The following is a 19,144-nucleotide window of genomic DNA, read 5'->3' as shown; positions in this document are numbered from 1 at the left end:
TGGCTGCTGTCTTAGCCTCCCAAGGAGTGGTGGCTGCTCTGGGCACTGCAGCAGTCCCAGAATGCCCAGCTGTTTGCAGGCTGCTCATGTCAGCCCTCCCTGGCACAGCCCAGTCACCTCTTGCTTCCTTAGGGCTGACACTAGCCATCACAGTCACAGACACTGGTTACTGGATGTATCAGGTGCTTTGGACTTAGCCCAAACCCACAGGAGCCCTCTGGGTAGGGTGTGATTATTCCCACTTTTACAGATATGAAAGGCAAAGCTCGGGCCACTTAGGCAATTTGTAGTTGTTCACAGGGCTTCTATACGCTGCCATGTCTTTCCAGTTCTACAGACTGTGCTCCTGCCTCAGCTGCTATCCTTGCACAGAGCTGACTGTCCCTAGCGTCAAGGACGCCCTTGGCTAGCTGTCCCTCATGTGGAATCCATAGCACTTCCAATGGCCTCACCATCTCTAAGTGAGCCCCAAATCAGGGCAGGGTGTTGGAAGACCAGGTGGAATCCAGCTCTTCTCCTAGCCTGGGGGGAGTCTGTCAGCTTCCTGGAGAGGGTAACACTCCAAGCCTAACCTCAGAACTGCTAGGCAAAGTGACATCATATCCAAGAGGGAAGGCCCAGGGAGCATTCAGCAAGCACAAGCTGGGCAAACAGCAGGTATGGCTCTCTTTTTCCCCCGCCCCAGGGGACATCTGACAGCGTCTGCCCACAGTTTCGGCAGCTCCATCTAGGAAGGGGAGAACTTCTGAGATCTAGTGGGCAGGGCCTAGTGAGGTGGCCACACCTCCCTTGATGCCCAGGACAGTGTAGTGAGACAAGACGTGTGTTCTTACCACCTGCTATAGTCCTGTCCCTTTGCCTTGTCATCTTCCAGAGGTAACTTGGAGCCCAGCCTGGGAGGTGCCTGGTCTGATGTGGAAGGTCACATGTCACAGCTTGGAGGGACCCTATTTAAAGGTTCTGAAACAGCAATGGCAACACCAGTTGAGACATACTCATGGGCCTGACCTGGTATGTGTTGGGGGGGGGTGTGGGTGGGTACTGTGCTGGACCCTCACAAACTTCTCATAAGTAATATGTTTTCTGTAGAGGCACAGAGCAGTCAGACAGGCTGTCCAAGATCACACAGCCTCAGCACATGGAGGCCAGATTTAAGCCTGGAAATGAAAGGATCCAAGGCTCACATTCTTCCCATACCTGGCCACCCCCTGCAGAGTTCCCACATAACACACAGGCCCCTTTGCTCTCCAAATCAAACAGAAGGAGCTTTCTGGAGCCTCTATTCCTTCATGGGCAGGTCACCTGGGCTCCTGTAGGACCAGTGTTATCCGGTTCTCAGTTCACCAACCCTACCTGAGAACTTCGCTGTCCCTAAGCCTCAACGACTCTCCATCCTCCACACAATAATAGAAAGTGCCTGCAGGTGCACACCAGAGGACAGGCTCAGCTCTGTTCCCTTGCACTTAATCCTTGCTCTGATTGGCCCAGGCAGGTATTTTCCACCTCCAGGGTCATGGAGTCTTCGCATACTTATGTGGACACCCAAGCAACCCCCCTATGTGAGCCCTTGAACAAAGAGGCCTCAGTAACCTTTCCCTGCCTGCACAACAGCTCAATGCTGCATTTGTGACCAGCCCAGGGCTGCCCGGGTCCGACACACTGTGCATTGTCTGGGGCCAGGCCCTTTGGTCAAGGGGCACCGATCAAGGTCATGCTTAGAGCAGCAGATAAGTGAGGGATGCGCAGCAGAGGGTTGTCTATACTGCAGCCTCAGGGACACTTGTCTCAGTATTAGGGTCCTGGGCACTTGGAAAAGATGAAGGCTTCAGGTGCCTCTCTGCCCCTGATGCACCCAGTGCAGCTCTCAGAGATTCTAAGCAGCCCTGACTCACGGAGAGCTCTACATTTTTTTTTTCCTGCAAAGTCCTGGACGGAGGCAGCCCTGCAACCCAGAGTGGAATGCAAGCCTGGCCAAAGCCAAACGCTCACTTTTCATTGAACCAGAACAAGCCCGGAGTGTTTTCCAAAGTCGTTCACTCAGAACATTAGTGCATTTGTTTATTCATCTAATCTTTCCTCACCGGCCTGGCGTCCCCAAGGCTAGCACAATTCAAGGCAGCTGGGTGCTGGGGAGGAAGAAGTGAGGGCAGCTACAGGGGGCCCCAGAAAAGGTGGAACTCTTGAGGAAATGGCCAGGCTGGGTCCTCAATGCCAGCCGGTGTCTGGTACATGAGCAGCCACTGCAAAGCACTCAAGAGGAAAGAGTGGAGAGGGGCAGGCAGCTTGAAGACACCAGAAAGGGGGCCTAACAGAAGTGTCATTAGGTACCCTAAAAACCAGGTAGGGCCACCTTATGGTCCCAGAAGTCTGAAGAAGAAATACACCTGGATTTTATCTGCCTTCATTGTCTGTTCTTAACTAAAGGAAATGAAATAAGTTAATACTATTAAGAGGCACAGTTGAGCTTTCAGAGGTCTACAAGGTGTTCTCTAAGCAAAATGGTCATTGCCTCAACCATTTATGGACCAGCCTTCATGGAACACCTACCTAAACCAGAATCCTGGGAGTTTCATCCACTCCCTATGCACTTTCAGCTTCCATAGCAACAAAAAGCATCCCCAGGGAGGTGCTCTTAGGCATTGAGCCCCAGAAAGCAGCTTGAAGATGTCTGATTAGCTTGAGCCAGTTTCTCCTGCCACAGTAAGACTGGGATTTTGAGGTACGGAGAGGGAGGGCCTCCAAACATGGAGCTACCATTCCATCAACAGCCTTGGTCTGTACAGTTTCCAAAGAGCCTTTGATTCCTGCGTGTCTTTAGATCTTCATAACAATCCCAGAGGTTTAAAAGAAGGTCAAATTCACAGATTGGAAGGGGACACTGGGGCTCAAGGGGTAAAGCAATACTCTAAGTCGGCCTCGTAGTACCTCTGAGTTAGAAGCAAGAAACAAACCCAGAGCTTGAACTAAATCTCTGAGATGTGGCCAGATGCTGTGACCTGATGTCAAAATGACCCTATTTCTAAAGTAGTTACTGGTGCCATCCCATGAGTCTCAGCGATAAACACTCTATGATGAACCTGCTATTGGCCCAAGAATGTTCTATGGGGAATGCTTGGTGAGATCAATTGTGTTTTCCAAAGATAGCCTGACAACCTGTCCAATGCCACAAAATCATCCTATGCGACTTTTCACATGCCCAATTAGGGTGTAGACTGCGATGTCACCTCCCACTCCAAATCCGGGCTGGCTTTAGTGACTCCCCCATTAATTGAAACATCACTGGTGAGGCTTCAGGATTTCTAGGGTGTGGTGGTTCATCTTCTTCATTGTCAACTTGCCTGGATTAGAGTCGCTGTGGGAACACACCTCTGAGCCCATCTGTAAGGGTGTTTCCAGGAAGGCTTAGCTGAAGAGGGAAGATGCACGCTGAATGTGAACAGCAACCATTCCGTGGCCTGGATCCTGGACTGAAGAAAAAAATAAAGCAAGCAAGCTGAGGGCCAGCATTCATCTCTCTGATTGTGGATGCAGGGGACCAGCTGACTCAAGCTCCTGCTGCTGTGACTTTCCCTTCTCAGATGGACTGTGTCTCTCCAACTGTGAGCCAAAAGAACAGCTCTCTAGAGTTGTTTCTCTTGGGTGTTTTGTCACAAAAATGAGAGAAGCACTTGGTACAAGGGCAAAGATGTAAGAGGCACAGACATTTGTGGTGGGAACGTTGGGCCAATCTCACGCTGATATTGGAACAACATCTTCAGGTCTCAGCCACTGTGCTATGGGAAGGTCAGTGAATGCTCCCGTGGTGTCTTGTTCATCTCCTGATTGGTAACTAGTATTTCCTAAGACTGGGTGAGCTATCTTGGATGTTGTGCACAGTTAAGCCTTCAAGTAACTTTATGTCCAGCTAAATTCTAACTGTAAACAGCAGGGAACACCCGGGAGAGATTTCCAATCTATAGTCTAGAATGTCTAGGATGGTAATCCCCTATTCCTGTCAGTGGGGGACATGGTCTGCAGTATTCCTGCAAGAAGCTCAGGGCAGGGATCGGCTGGCCCTTGCTAAGCTTGGTTGTCAGTGAAATGTTCCAGAAAGAGTGACGACACAGGAGGCAGTGTGAGCATGGCTACTGATATGAGCTGGTGAGGCCGGTGACTCTGGTGCCCCTTTGTTTAGTCACTAGCTGTTGAGCAGGAGGTGTCAGGAAGAGCTGGGCCAGAGGCAGAGTGAACTGCACCAAAGGAAGGCAAGTCATCCATGTCCCAAAGCTGGCAAGGATGAACACCATGCTCCCAGCCACGGCCAGGCTCACTGACAGTTGGATTCAGGCTTTTGATGTCCCCTCAACAGAACCCAGCCTTCTGCTTTCGTTGTATTCCTAGGAGTGGTACCCAGGGTGTAACACAGGTACTGTAGGAGGCTTGCTATGCTGAGCAGGGACTTTGATGCTCCCCAGTTTGTTAGAAAACATAAGTGAAGAAATTTTCAAGCTGAATGTAGTAGCCCATGCTGGTGATCCCAGCACTTGGGAGACTGAATCAGAAAGGTCCCGAGTTCAAGGACAGCCTGGGCTCGTTTGTATATACCATAAGCATCGCGAAACATTCTTAGTTTGTTTGGAGTAAGTTGATAGCAGCTTCCCGAATAGGAAGGAAAGGAGAAAGAGAGAAGACCATTTTCCTGAACACCTGCTACGCTCAGTGCTGGCTGCTTTCCATGTGGCCTTTAATCACACAACAATCTGGAATTTCTCATCAGCCTATTTCACAGAGGCACAAGGTACATTTCCAAGGTCATGCCCCTGAGTGACTGAGGCAGGATCTGAAGGACAGTCCAGTTAGACTAGAAGGCCATCTCCACTTTATTACATCACACTGGCAGCAGTAAACAAAGGAAGCTTTTGAACAAAAACTCACTGGTCTTATTCATTCAGAGTCCACTAGAACCAGTTCTCAGAGTTCCCAAAAGTTAGCACGGGATTATTTCATTCTTGGACAATTAGAAAACAGCAAACAAGAGGTTGGGAGAGAGGTGCAGAGGGTGACACAAGCTGCAGCTGTGGAAGACAGGGCTCCGGTTATGGCTCCAACCAGAGTCACAATTGTGTGTGTGCATGTGTGTGTGTGTGTGTCCCCAAAAGAGGCACTGAAAATCATCTTGCATCTGATGGGGACCAACTAAATAAAAAGGGGGAGCTGGAGAGATAGCTCCGTGGTTAGAACCCAGCTGCTCTTGCAGAGGACCTGAGTTTGGTTCTCAGCACCCACCCACCCACCCACTCACAGCCAGCTGTGACTCCCTCCCTCCTCTGGCCCCTGTGGGCACTGCACTCACCCACGCTAATCCCTCCCTGCTCCTGACACACATGCACATAACTAAAGAATTTCAACTGTCTAATGGAAATAAAGTTTCATTGTTTCCAAAGGAAGGGCTTTCAGCTCCCTTGTCTTTCTCTCACTCTGATTTTTCAATTCCACTGCTTCCTCACTGTATCTTAATTGCCTTTCTCCTCACTTTGACTTTCCTTCTCTTGTTTCTTCATCTGAAAACCTAGGTCGTTTAGAGTTTCTATTTCCATAGTGCTCAATGCTCCGTATTGTCCTCTGCATCTGTATTCCTTTCAAAGGACTCTCTTATTTGACCCATACATTCCTTAGACATGTTGTAGTGGTTTGCATAGGGATGCTCTCCATAGGCTCATATCTTTGAAGGTTTCATCATCAGGGAACGGGACTATTTGGGAAGGATTAGGAGGTGTGGCCTTGTTGGAGGAAGTGTGTCACTGGAGGTGGGCTTTGAGGTTTCAGAAGCCCAAGCCAGGCCCAGTGTCTCTTTCTCTTCCGGCTGCCTGTGGGTCTGGATGTAGAATTTACAGCTCCCTCTCCAGCACCATGTCTGCCTGCATGTGACCAACTTTCACCCATGATGATAATGGGCCAAACCTCTGAAACTGTAAACGTGTCCCAATTTTAGTGTCTCTTCACAGCAGTAGTAACTTCAGATAAGACACGTGCTATTTCCCTCCACCCAAGATGGCCTTTCCAGAACATCTTTAGCATGATACTAGTTTCTAACTGAATTCTCTATCCAATAGAATTTTTTTGTTTGTTTAATGCTCACCAAGATCTGTTCTCCAGCACAGCAGATGCTTGCCTTGGTGTGTAGTTCTTGCGTTTTGCAAATTAGTGTGTGTCCTGATATCTTGGGCAGGTGAGAGAGTGTGCCCTGTCCCTTCTTAGTTCCCCATTTTCCTCTTTATCTGTTTTGTTTTTGATGAAGAACTTTCTGATTCCATATTATCCTTTTAGCCACGCCTCTTTCCTATCTGTTGGTGGTAGCTGCATCATGGCACACACTTTCTTACAGCAATGCTTCACTAGCAGTGTTACTAGAACTTTCTAACAATGTACTTCCACAGTCCCTTCCCCAGCCTTTGTGCTAATTTAGCATATATCCTAATGTACATGTTATGAACGTCACAATCTCCTGCCAGTGCTCTTCTTTAAGCCTTTCATCACTGTTTTGCTCTGCCGTGGGTGTACGCCAATGGGAATGCCAAATGGTGGAACCACTTTGGCAAATGACAGGGCAGTTTCTGAAGCCCTGCCTATGGTCCTGTCACTCCAAGCCTACACGTTTACACGAGGGAAACTGGAGCTTATTTCCACACAAACGCATAGGTGCTTACATCAGGTTCATTTCTAGCCGTAAGAAACAGCTCAGGTGTTCATCAGCAGGTTAATAGCTGCAGGGCCTGGCCTGTCCACATCCCGGAACACTGTAAGATAGGGAACACAGTGCAGACACCTGCACAGAACCAGCGCAGTTATCATGTGGCATGGAGGGAGCCAGGAAGAGCAGGTGTGTGCTACTGTGCACTATCAATCACTTCAAGTGCCAGAAAATGCAAATTCAGTAACCAGCCAGCCCCGTGGTCATTAGGGATCAAGAGTGAGAGAGGGGATTGGAAAACAGCACAGGACACTTTAGGGGTCATCTTCACAATTGTAGTGTTTCTATGGCAATACCTGAACCCAAAACTCAGAGCTTATATTTTAAATATGTGTGATTTATTGCATGTCAGTTAGTCAGCTATAAAACCATAAACATTTATCCGCTTAAAGCAGAGTGTGAATGGCACAGTGGCCAGTGAACTTGATAATACAACCTGATCCACACTGAGAAAATAATATTGGGAGGACAATGGAGGGAGTCTTGGCCTGCAGCGGGGCAATGTCTAGCAAGTTAGCACACGTGCACCCAGAAATTCCTAAGAGGGGAGACGAGGGGACAGAGACACATACAGAGAAATAATGGCCACAGTTTCCCCAAACTTTCAACAAAAGATCAACCCTAGAGATTAAAATATAAAAGGAGTGACACAAGGATCCAGTTCTCAAAGAGCGGAACTAAAGAGGAGCATTAGAGTTAACCAATGAGCCAGCGGGGATTGGGAGGGTGAGCCAGTGGTTGGAGTCTCAGCACAGCAAAAAGGAAGGGAGGAAGAAAAGAGAAGGAGAGGAGGGAGAAGAAGAGAGACAGAACAAAGAAAAGGAGGAGGAGAAAGAAGAAAGAAAGTGAGAAAGGAAGGAGGGAAGGAAGGAAGTGAGGATGGAGAAAGGGAGCGAGGAAGGGAGAAAGAAGACACACTTAAAAAAAAGTATCCAGAATAAAGAAGAAGAAAGGACCCCACAATGAGGGTGGAGCAGACGTTTGAATGAAAACGGAAGACTAAACAATGGAATCTGGTCCCATGTTGCCTAGTAACAGAGACATGTTCTAAGATGTGCGCTGTTGGGAGGTTTTGTCATGCAAACACTGTACCCACATAAACTAAGACAGCTACAGTGCTACTGAGGGGCATTCTTAGGGGACCATCATCTTACATAGGTCTGTCAAAAGTCTGTCCTTGACCAAAACATCAGAACGTGTCACCTGACTGTATGGACACAAGGATTTGTGCACCTGTGTGTGCAGGTGTGCTTACCTAGGGGTCGACATGGGGTGTCTTCTACCTTACTTTTTGAGACAAAGTCTCTCACTGAACAGGAAACTCTTTGGACTGGAAACAGCTGGACTGGCCAGCAAGCCCCTGCACTGAAATTACAAGCATGCACTAAGGCTTGGCTTTTTTTTTTTTTTTTTTTACACATGTTCTGGAGATGAACTCAGATCCTTGTGCTTGCGCAAGGCAAGCAGTTTATTGATGGTGATTTCACCTCAGCCCAAGGCAAGTAATATTATTTAAAAAAAATAAAATGTAAGGAAGGGGTTAGAGAGATGGCTCAATGGTTAGAGCACTGAGTGCACTTCCACAGGATTGAGTTCAATTCCCAGTACCCATGTACTGACTCACGACCAGTCTGTAACTTCAGTCCCAGGGGATCTGATGTCCTCTTCTGGTTTCCATGAACACCAGGAACACATCTGCTGCATGGATAAACATGCAGGCAAAATACCCATATCCATACAATAAAATAACAAAACTTAACCCATAAAATCCACGATGAACTTAAAAAAAATAAGCAAAGTATTCTTGGCATTTCCTCTTGCTTTCAAGACAGTGTCAGCCAACACAACCTCATTTAAAACTCTTCTGAAAAAATTTCACTACTTGTTTAGTACTTCAAAGTCAAAGAAGAAACTGCAGAAGGAATTACGAAGCATTTTAAATTGAATAGTAGTAAGACATACTAAAATTACATGGGGTGCTGTGATCAGTCTCCAGAAGAACCTCCCACATAAACAGCTAGCCCCTGCAGACAACAGTAGACAGCTTCTGGTGGGACATCTGACAGCTTAGAGGAAGTGTGATGGACAGTGAACTGACTAGCCGCTACCTGTTAGAGTTGACTCAAGAAGAAATAGAAAATCTGAAATCAAGCTCCTTGTCTTTCTCCTGGACCCTCAGCAAGTGTTGTTGATCATTATGTTTGCTTAAGAGCCTAACTATGCAGTGTGTCTTTGTTCCCTTATCAGCTTCACAAAGGTGGACTGAGCATCTCCTGATTCTTAGGCACTTTCCTAGGTGTGAGGGACACAGTGGGAATTCCCATTCATAGAGTCAATTCAGCATAATTTATGTTCATTCTTAGTAAACACTTGGGCTCTGGGCTTACGGGAAGGATACAGCTCATAGTGGGACTCTGTTTCCACAGAAAAATCAGATTTGTTGACATTACTTCAATGCAGTAACTTTGTGCCAAAAGTCAAGTTTATTATATAAACTTGGGAATTGTTTGTATTCTTTGGAGGAGACAGGATCAGGTAAGATATAATTTAGGGAGATTCAAAACAAACCAGACTATAAAAGGTAGATGTTTTCAAAGTAGTGTCAGTTGGCAGAGAAACATACACTGGGGGTTGCTCTTTCTTTCTTTCTTTCTTTCTTTCTTTCTTTCTTTCTCTTCTTCTTCTTCTTTGTCTGGCCTCGAGAAACCCAACTTGAATGCAAGGCTTCATCTGCTTCAAAGCCAAAGTCTTCCTCAACCTTAATCACGCCTTGGCCCCAGCCCTGGGCTCCCACCTGTACTGGAGCCAGTTCTGGAGTCAACCAAGCCCCCAACCGTGGTGCCTGCTGCCTCTTGCACCCACTGGGGCCCTCGCCAGGGTCTGAGCTGCTGGAGTCTAGTGGTGCAGGCATCCTTTGGGGTGGGGAAAGTCCCTCTTTGTCTGGAGGCTCGTTCCCAGCATTGCCTGGGGTGGGGACATCTGTGCCTTGGCTGCCACCATTCTCCAACACGATGGTGAACTGGCTATCCCGGTAGTCATCCCCGTAGGAATCCAGCATCCTCATGAGGAACCTGTGCTCCTGCTGGAGTATCCGGGTTATCCTTTGCACCTGATGGAGCCTGTTCAAGACTCGCTCGATCACCTGCTCGATCTCCCTGCCGCGCTGACCTAGTGCCTGGTACTTTCTTCGATTTAGTTCCCGTTAGCGACGCCTGCGACCCGGGCTGCCTCTTCCTCTTCATCCCGCTCCTGGAGTCCTGAACCACCCAGACCACCGGACACAAACTCCACTTCTGTCTCTAGCTCTCTTTTCCCTCTCTCTGTTCCAACTCCACTCTTTCTTCTTTTAAAGTGTGTGTGTGTGTGTGTGTGTGTGTGTGTGTGTGTGTGTGAGAGAGAGAGAGAGAGAGAGAGAGAGAGAGAGAGAGAGAGAGAGAGAGAGAGAGAGAGAGAGAGAGAGAGAGAGAGAGAGAGACAGAGAGACAGAGAGACAGAGAGACAGAGACAGAGAGAGACAGAGAAACAGAGAGAGACAGAGAGAGACAGAGACAGAGAGACAGAGACAGAGAGAGACAGAGATGCAGAGACACAGACACACAAAGACAAAGAGACAGAGACACCACACACAGAAAGAGAGACCTTGGGTACTGTTCCTCAGGTCACTTCCACCCTTTTGTTTGAGGCAGGATCTCTCATTAGCAGGAATTTTTCCACGTAGACTAGGCTGGCTGGCCATCAGACTCTAAGGATCCAGCCGTTTCCACCTCCCATCTTGCCATCCCTGGGATGGCAAGCATAAACCAGTGAATCACATCTACCTTTTTACACGGGGAATCAAACTCAGGAACTCGGGCTTGCGCAACAGACACAGCCCACTACGCCATCTGCCCAGCTCTTGGACCATGGTAGTCTGAACAAGAGCCTTAAGGATGCCTGCCTTGTAGGGTTTTTTGTTTTGTTTATATTTTTTATTTTTTGTTTTTGTTTTTTTGGTGCCTTTGCTAATACAGGGGAGAGCGAGTGCTGCTGATAGTGGAAAACTCAGGGAGAGGGGGAGGGGGATAAGGAAGGGGACAAGCCAGGTGCTAGTGCAGCGTGCTTTCAATCCCAGCTCTGCTACCTGTCAGTTTCACAAGGCTGGACAAGGCACTGAGACATGCAACACCCACCTGCCTGATCCCCTCACCTGGATCATAGATGCTTGATGAAACACTATGGGAAGCAAGTGTGGCAGAGGCTTCCCTGCTCCTGGGTACCAAGGAGCTGCCCTGACGGCAGTTGGCCAGCCCTTAAGAGCACGACAAGCCATGCAGAGTGGGAGGCGTTATCTGTAGGTCAAATTATATCCCTCATTTGATCTTCCTAATTTCCCTTAGGCTACAAAGCCACCTGATCGGTTTGCAGGTGGGACATCCACCCATCCTGGAAGAGCATCTTCTTCCTCTATTCCCTGCACCACTGCACACATCTGGGTCCTGACATCTCACCCAAATTCTCTTCCTCTCCAGTAGGCTGTACAGTTTTGCTGTAGAGGCTGAAAGCCTAGCTGGGGTTTTATGTAACAATGATACTACTAATTATTACTCTTGCCATTTAATTAATGCTTGTAAATATCCACTGCAGTCAAAGGAGGCCATTAAAGTAGTAAACAGATAAGATCTGCTCTCAGTCTGTGCCAGCCATCTCCAGGAGTCAAGCCGAGCAGGAATGAGCGGGAATAGGGTAGGGCACTCGTCTGAGGCAGTGAAGCCATGGCAGCCCCTGAGGACTCTAGGAATGGCAGCTGGAGAGCCTGCTAGGGTCGCCCCATCCCACCCCATCCAGTGGTGTCTCCCAGGCTCCTTCCTTGTTTTCCCCAGACTGCAAACAACCAAGGCTCCCTGGTCACTCCCCACCAACCCCCACCCCCACCCCCGCAGCCTAGTTCTGTCTGCCTTGTTCTCCCTGCATTTTTGAGCCTTTCTTGCTCCTGAGCTGTGTGGCTTTTCCTCCCACCCGCTCAAGACTTGCTGCTTTGGAAGCAGTGGGGTGAGCCTTCTTCTGCCATCTCTCACCCGACTCAGAAGGGTAGAGAGCCCACCCTCTGTCCCTCTGGAGTTCCTCCGTCCGACCCTGCACCTGACCCAGTCCCATCAAAAGGCTGTAAATCCTAGCCTCTGAGAAGGCTGAGGCAGGAGGACCATGGATTTGAGGCCAGCTGGGTTGCAGGGAAGATCCATCTCAAAGCAGAACAGAGGGTAAGAGTACACACCCGGCACAACCTTCAGTGTAAAACAACAAGAAGACGACTTCAGCATCACCGTCTCCTCCCCTGGGTGCCCCCAACCAGCTGCGGGAGGCACCCCTAACAACCTCCACGCCCATCTCTGCCCATCTCCTCCCTCCTGAGACATGCCACCTGGAGTCCGGATAAACAGTAGTCAGCAGATAAACTGCTGATGGGAGTGGCTGCTGTTCAAGTCTGTATCTTCCCTCACTCGCCCAAGAATCCCATACCAGCATCCTATCCACACGAACTGCCACAAGCCCTTATCAGCAGCATTCCTCATCTGCTAGACTAGAAAGATATCAAGGCTGCTCAGAGAGCATCAGGGCCTGAGCGAAGGGCCCGAGGCTTGCAGCAATCATCAGGGCTTATAGGTGTAATCAGGAACATTCCACCCCGCCCCAGCAGACATGTGTCCCTTCCATCTGTCACTTGCTCAACCTTGTTCCTGAGGACTACACTGCCCCAGGAAGGAGTCCTAGGCAGTCCTTGTGAAGTGTCCTGCTCAATCTTTTTTTTAAAAAATGTATTCCTTTTATTTAAAAAAATATATATAGTATAATTCTTTTCCTCCCTCCAAACCTTCCTATATGTCCCTCCTTGCTCTCTTTTAAATTCATGGCTTCTCTTCTTCACTAGTTGTTATTAAATACATATCTGTAAATGAATATAACATACAAACATATACCTATACATACATATTCCTAAATAGACCCTGTCCCATGTTTCTATGTTTTCAGGGCTGACCATTTGGCAACAGCCTAGTGGTGTGCTCTTCCTTGGGAAAGACTATTACTCGGCTTTCCTTAGTGGCCCGTAGTTCTTTGTGTAGGGGCCTTTCCCTTGCCCGCTGTCACTTGTCTCTTGTTGCTGTCCTTGTTCAGCTCACGCTTAGGTAGTCTTCATGGTGAGACTTTCTGGGTGTGGCTTTCGACCTTAGGGGGCAACCCGGTCTCCAAGCAACCGCTGTGGTCCTCTGCCTTTTGCAATCTTTCTGTGCCCTCTTCTCTAATGTTCCCTGAGCCCGAGGTGCTGGAGTTGTTTTGTGGCTGCATCTACTGAGACCGAACTCCACAATTCTGCATTTGATTGGTTAAGACTCTCCGTAGTGGTCTTTGTCTGTTGTAAAGAGGTATTTCTTTGATGGGGGGTGGGTGGGGCGCGAGCACTACACTTTAGCAGGTTAAACCCTGGAGAAGGGTGTGTGGGATTTGACTGGGTGAAGAAGATGGATGAGCCATGGGGGGGGGGGTGGGGTGGAGAGGAGGACCCTCTTGCTCACTCTTAAATTCTTCTCTGAGGCCAGTGGTCCCCTGAACTCAGATTACTAAGTCATATGTTCATTCAGTGTAGTAATAAAGCTGCTACCTACCTTCAGTCACAGCTGAAGCAACTCCTCCCCTGACACAGGCTTCTGGGAACTCTGTACCTGGAGTCCTATTGTCACTGGCCCATCCTCTGGTGCCATCATCACTTCAAAAAACATCTTAAAGATTGGCACTTCTCTTTTTTTGACCTTGTGTGTATATGTTCGTGGGTGTGTGTGCCAGAGGCAAACCTCAGGTACCGTCTGCCTTGTTCTTTTAAGTCAGGGTCTCTCAGTGGCCTGGGGCTTGCTGACTACACTAGGCTGGCTGGCTGGTTAGCAAGCCTCGGGGATATGTAACAGTGCTACAAGCGTAAGCCGTCACACCCTGCTTCTTTCACAGATGGCCTAGGGATTGAACTCTCGTCCTCTTGCTTGCACACCACACTTTACTATCAGCCCAACCCACCCTTCCTTTCTTTCCTCCTTGACAAGATCATGAACTCCAGCTGACCTCAAATTTGTGATCATCCTGTTTCTGTCCCCTGAGGGTTAGATTATAGGCCTGTGGTTTCCTTGAGAGCTCTCCAAGGTGAGCCAAACCATCCTTACTGCCCCGCATGCCAGAGACAGTGTGCATCCCACTTCTGAGCTCTCGCTACTTTCAGAAGAGAAAAGCACACTCCTTGCCCCCGCTCGGAGGGAGATGGGCCCTCGAGGCTGAGTGGGTGGATGGTCTCAGTGCTGTATCTGGGAACTCTCCAGGCTCTTGCCTGTTGTCAGTGCTTTACTGTGGATGAGCACAGGAGATCCAAGCCCAGCTATTCTTTCAGCATCCCACCTAGAGGGTCTGGTCTATACTGTAGGCAGCAGAGAAGGCTCATGGGAGCCTCCAATTACAGTCTTCATAAACACAGATGGTGACAGCAGTATCCAGATACTTAGAGATAATGTCCTTTCCATTCAAAGAAAACGGGAAGTCACCCAGGAAATGACATTATCCAACCAAGTGACCAAGGAATAGTCTGCTCAGTGATTGCCTCCAGTGTTTCCTGTCATTACCTGGGCAGGCTTGGTTCTGACTAGCCTTCGGCCCTTGCTTTGAGCTTTCTAAAGCCTTGTGGTCTCCTGCTGTTCCACTGGTCCTGGGGCCTTGTGGTCCATTCTCACTTGGAGGATGCTGGCTTTTCCTCCCAGCCCCAGGTAAGCCTTGCTCACGCTGGTGAATACTCCCTCCTCCTTAGATTAATCCTGAATCCTGGGCTCCCCGCTTTCCTCCTCTTCCCCTCACTGTGTGAATGCTACCTGTTCTCATATCCCTCTCAACACATGTGCACACGCACACCCATGTGCAAGCACACACACACAAATACACACATACGTGCACACATGCACGCAAAGAGTGCATGCAGTGACGAACACATGTGGCAGAGGAGTTTCTTCATGGAGCTCAGAGAGGGACGAAGGTCAGCAGGTCCACAGTCCGGTTGTCTTCTTCCCACCTATGGTCCAGGCTTATGCATGGATGAGCTGTGGGTCAGTGAATAATCAATGGATGTGCACATTGGTGAGCCAATCACTTCACTGAGCATGGATGACCAACAAGTTGGAAGAAGTAGGTCTTCCATGGTGAACTTTGCCCCTCATGGCTACCTCAGCTGAGCAATTTTTAATGGTGGTCTTGGTGCTTAAACAAAGCGACAGAATTTCTCAGCATAAAAATTAATCTAGATTGTTCTAGCCCATCCACCCTGAGCTACAGATGAGATGTGTTATGAAAGATGCGCAGCTCACAGTAGGTCAGCACAGTACTGCATCCTAGAGCAACAGTGCCCTGGGTGATGACGGCTGCCCTTCCTTCTCTCTGGGGTTGCTATCCTTGTGATTTCTGAAGTGCAGCCGGTGGGGTGGCAGTGGGTGTGGGGATGGGTCCCCACAGTGCGCATGCCCTGCCTCTGACAGTTCATGTGAGGGAAGCACTGGCCCTTCCCTACAATAGATACTCTTCAGGTTTCCAGTCTACAGTATCGGTGGCTAATGTTCACTTCCTTCTCCTGGAGTGTTCAGAACAGTAACGGGGATTTTGTTTCCAAGGCTTATTCTTCATAAGCGTTCTGCCCTCTTCCCGTCCTTAGCTGTTCACACTCTCGGCTCCTCTCCCGCCCCCAACCCCGGAGGCCCCCCTTTCTGAGGTGGTTACTCTTTAGTATCAATGTGAATGGATTTAGAAACCCTTAGGGGACTGCCTGGTGACACCTGTGGGGTCTGTGGTGCAGTTTCCAGAGAGATTAGCAGAGGGGATGCTGGGAAGACCTGTCCTAAGTGTGGATGGCCTCCGGATGGAGCGACAAAGGGAAGGAGGTAAAGAAAAGGGTACCCAACTTCTGCCTGCCGCTGCCTCTTTCTGCTCTCTGAACGCAAGAAGAAACTCTTGCCATTCTCCACTGCCATGACCTCTGCCTCACAGCAGGCCGGACCTGGAGCCAGGTGACAGTTGACTGGTCCCCCTGAAACTGCGAACTGAGATACAAGATCTCTCTCAAGTTGTTTTGGGCGTTTGGTCAGAGCAACAAGAACATAAACAAAACCAGAAAGCCTAACACCTTCTTAACCCTTTCCTCGCCTCTCCCCTCCCTCTTTCTTTTGCCCTCTCCTCCTCTCTTCTCCCACCATCCCTCCTTTCTTTTTCTGTCTCTTTCCTCTCTCTCAGTGACCTCACTCATCCTCAAGGCATTTGAAATCACATGTACACTGATGACTCTCAAATATTTATCTCGACCTAGGTTCTTTCCTCTGAGCTACATATTCACCAGGCCCTTCCAACAGTTTTTCTTGTTGTCTCAAAGCATCAAACTGGGCTCATGGTCCCTTCTGTTCACCGCCCAGCTTCTCCACCCCAGCCCGTTGGGTTTGCCCTTGCCTGTGTGTGTTTATCCAAATATGCAAGCCACCATGATTCTTCCTCTTTCTCAGCCCTCTCATCCTTACATCAGCAAATTCCATAGGCAAGAACTTCAAAGTAACTCTGGAGTCTGTGCCTTTTCCCGCCCTCCACTCTGACTCAAGTCGCTCTCAGTCCTTGCCTGGATCTGCTTCCTCATGGTCCTCCGTGTTGTTCCACCCCGCCCCACTTTTCCTCCACACAGCGCCCAGCATGATCCTTCAGGACAGCCAATGATATCATGCCTTTTTTCTGCCTAAAACCTCTTCTGAGTAAACATCTCGGGTATAGCTCAATGGTAGAGTGCTCGCCTACCTTGCTCAAAGCTTTCCACTACCTCCATCACAACACACACAGACACACACGGACACACACACACACAAACAAACACACACAGAGACACAAATAGATACACACACTGACACATAGACACACAGACAGACACACAGACAGACACACACACACACAGACACATACACACACAGACACACACACACACACAGACACACACACACACACACATGCTAGTTATAGCAGTGGCAGTATAGATGAACCCAGAAACAGATTAGATGAACGAGTAAGCAAGAAAAGAAGGCTCTGTTTTTGTCAATGGAAAGACCCTTTGATAGAGTCATAATTGATGGCGGTGTTGGGAGGCAATGGAAGCAGGCCACTATGGAGGGCATGCTTTTGAAGGGTGTAGCTTGTCTCCAGTTCTGCCTCTTCCTCACTCTCCCCCTCCTCTCTTCCTTGCCTGCCATGAAATGAGCAGCTCCCTCCACCAAGCCCTGTCCCCGGGAAGTTCTTCCTCACAGTGAGGCCAGCTGAACACGGGCTGCAAACTCTGAAAGCCTGAGCCCAAACTAATCTTTGCTCGTTTGAATTGACTTTTCTAGGTATTCCCCGTAGCGATGGAACACTGACCCATATAACCCAGGGCCACATGACATTTTATTACTGTATCTCCGTCTACTCAGCCTCCCACACAGGATTATAGCAGAAGCATCCGGTCTGCTTACTCCTTGCCACGCCCCGGACCTAGACCGGCAGTAGGCGTGTTTAAGACTGTCAATGCCTTTAAACAAACTCATCGACCTCTCCTTCTTACACACCCACATGAAGAAACTGTCCCCAAAGCCATGCCCTTTCCCACACTTAACCACGGTGGGGCTAGCACAGACATGCAAAGTGATGGTCACTAGACTGGTGGTAGGAAAGAAACAAAACTAAAGCAAAGACAGGGCAAAACTCTCAGCTATGTCACTGAGGTGACAATGGGTACAAGCTGGTTGCTTTCTGTCTGGGATCTCACAGCAAGAGACTGTGTCCCAAGCAAGACAGCACAGAGCCCTTTCCTCAGTGCCACTCCCACACAAGTGTGACCACAGCCCACAGAGTGGTGAGGCCTAACTGGCCATGTGCCTTTGTGCTGAGCCCTTCTTCGTGGGTTCCATGACATCAGTCCTTGTGAGGCAAGGAGGTAAACACCGTCATCATTGTTTGCTGAAGAAACTGCAAGCTGGGCAGTGTGAAACTTGCCCATGGTAACTGACTGAGCTAGAACTTCCGTGCTTCTGATCCTGAAGGCATCCCCCTTGAATAGATGACAGGGTCCTTAGAGATGTAGGGAGCCTCCGGTCATCTTTGACTCACAAAGAGGCAGTTCTTACTTTGTGTGGCTTCCAACCCCAGCACTTCCCGAAATGCTTAAATATACGATGGAGATTGTCAGGTGCATGTGCCTATAACATGTAGGTGTGAACATTACGGAAAAGGGTACATCACTTTTAAAGGGGAAAGGGGAATATGGCCAGAGAAATATTTCGAGCAAATTTACCCAGAAGGAATAAAAAAAGCCTTGGCTTCTACAAGGAAGTAGAGACATATTTTACAGCACTATGTGCACACAGGCTTCTGGTAGGACAACAAGATGGAGGGTTTTGTGTCAAACAACCTTACACAGGGCAAAGGTCTCTGGGTGGATGCCTAGCTTGCCTCGGTGCCAAGAGTGGCAGTGTGGTGGGGGGAGGGGCTAGACCAACTCACAGCACAAATCCTTCAGGTTGACATTCACTTACCTGGCATGGGGGGGGGCTGGCTATGAATCCACAGTGATGAAGGAGGTCTATCAGCCAGCTAGATGTGTAGAGGCCAACAAGAAAGTGGCTCCCACTGTCCCAGGAGAGATGGAGGAAGCTCAGTCAGGAAGACATGGTACTTTATTGAGTTTTCTTTTATGTCAAGGAGGCAGTGAGAAAGGTGGGAAGTGAGATAACAAAGACAAAGACCTTAACTTGGATGGCCAGGATGACTGACTGCAAGCCCCACTTGAGGTCTAGGATGCTCTGGAGCAGTGGTCCTCAACCTTCCTAACGCTGTGACCCTTTAATCCACTTCATGTGGTGGTGACCCCCAACCATACCATAAATTTTGTGGCTATTTCAGAACTGTAAGTTTGCCACTGTTACGAGTCATTATGTAAATATCGGTGTTTTCTGATGGTCTTAGGTGACCCTGAAGGGGTCGAGACCCACAGGTTGAGAACCACTGCTCTTGAGGGAAAGGCATGGGGAGGGCTTAGGGATTGGACAAGCTAGTTAAGTGTCATGAGAACAATTGCTCTGAGACAGCCGTGTTGTCTTGAGGAACCCACATCAATATGTGGTAAGGACATTAAAGCCCCGAGTTTGGCTGAGCACACTAACACAGTGCTGCATACTGGCAGGGCCTGGATCTGAGAGAGTCAGCAAGAAAGATGGGCTTTCGTTATGCACCCAGATCCAGGGCTGTGGACAATGAGGGACACTCATCCCAGCGACTCTTAGTGGTATTAAGCCTATAATCCTGGGCACCTTAGGAGCCTGAGGCCAGAGGGTCGCAGGTTCAAGGCCTACCGCGACA

At 48.9% G+C, this 19,144-nt stretch overlaps 1 protein-coding gene across 1 annotated transcript; it reads right to left on the bottom strand.

Moving 5' to 3' along the window:
- Positions 1–6,717: 6,717 nt before the first annotated feature.
- On the bottom strand, positions 6,718–10,925 carry LOC127193998 (TCF3 fusion partner homolog). The gene is given in 4 exon segments (XM_051151425.1): positions 6,718–6,776; positions 9,428–9,952; positions 9,955–10,033; positions 10,917–10,925. Coding segments are annotated over 4 exon segments (672 nt in total).
- Positions 10,926–19,144: the final 8,219 nt, after the last annotated feature.

This window comes from Acomys russatus, chromosome 1 (genome assembly GCF_903995435.1).
Source record: "Acomys russatus chromosome 1, mAcoRus1.1, whole genome shotgun sequence".
NCBI classification, from domain to species: domain Eukaryota; kingdom Metazoa; phylum Chordata; class Mammalia; order Rodentia; family Muridae; genus Acomys; species Acomys russatus.
Note: the sequence above shows the minus strand (reverse complement) of the source record. Positions and strands in the feature narration are given on the sequence as shown.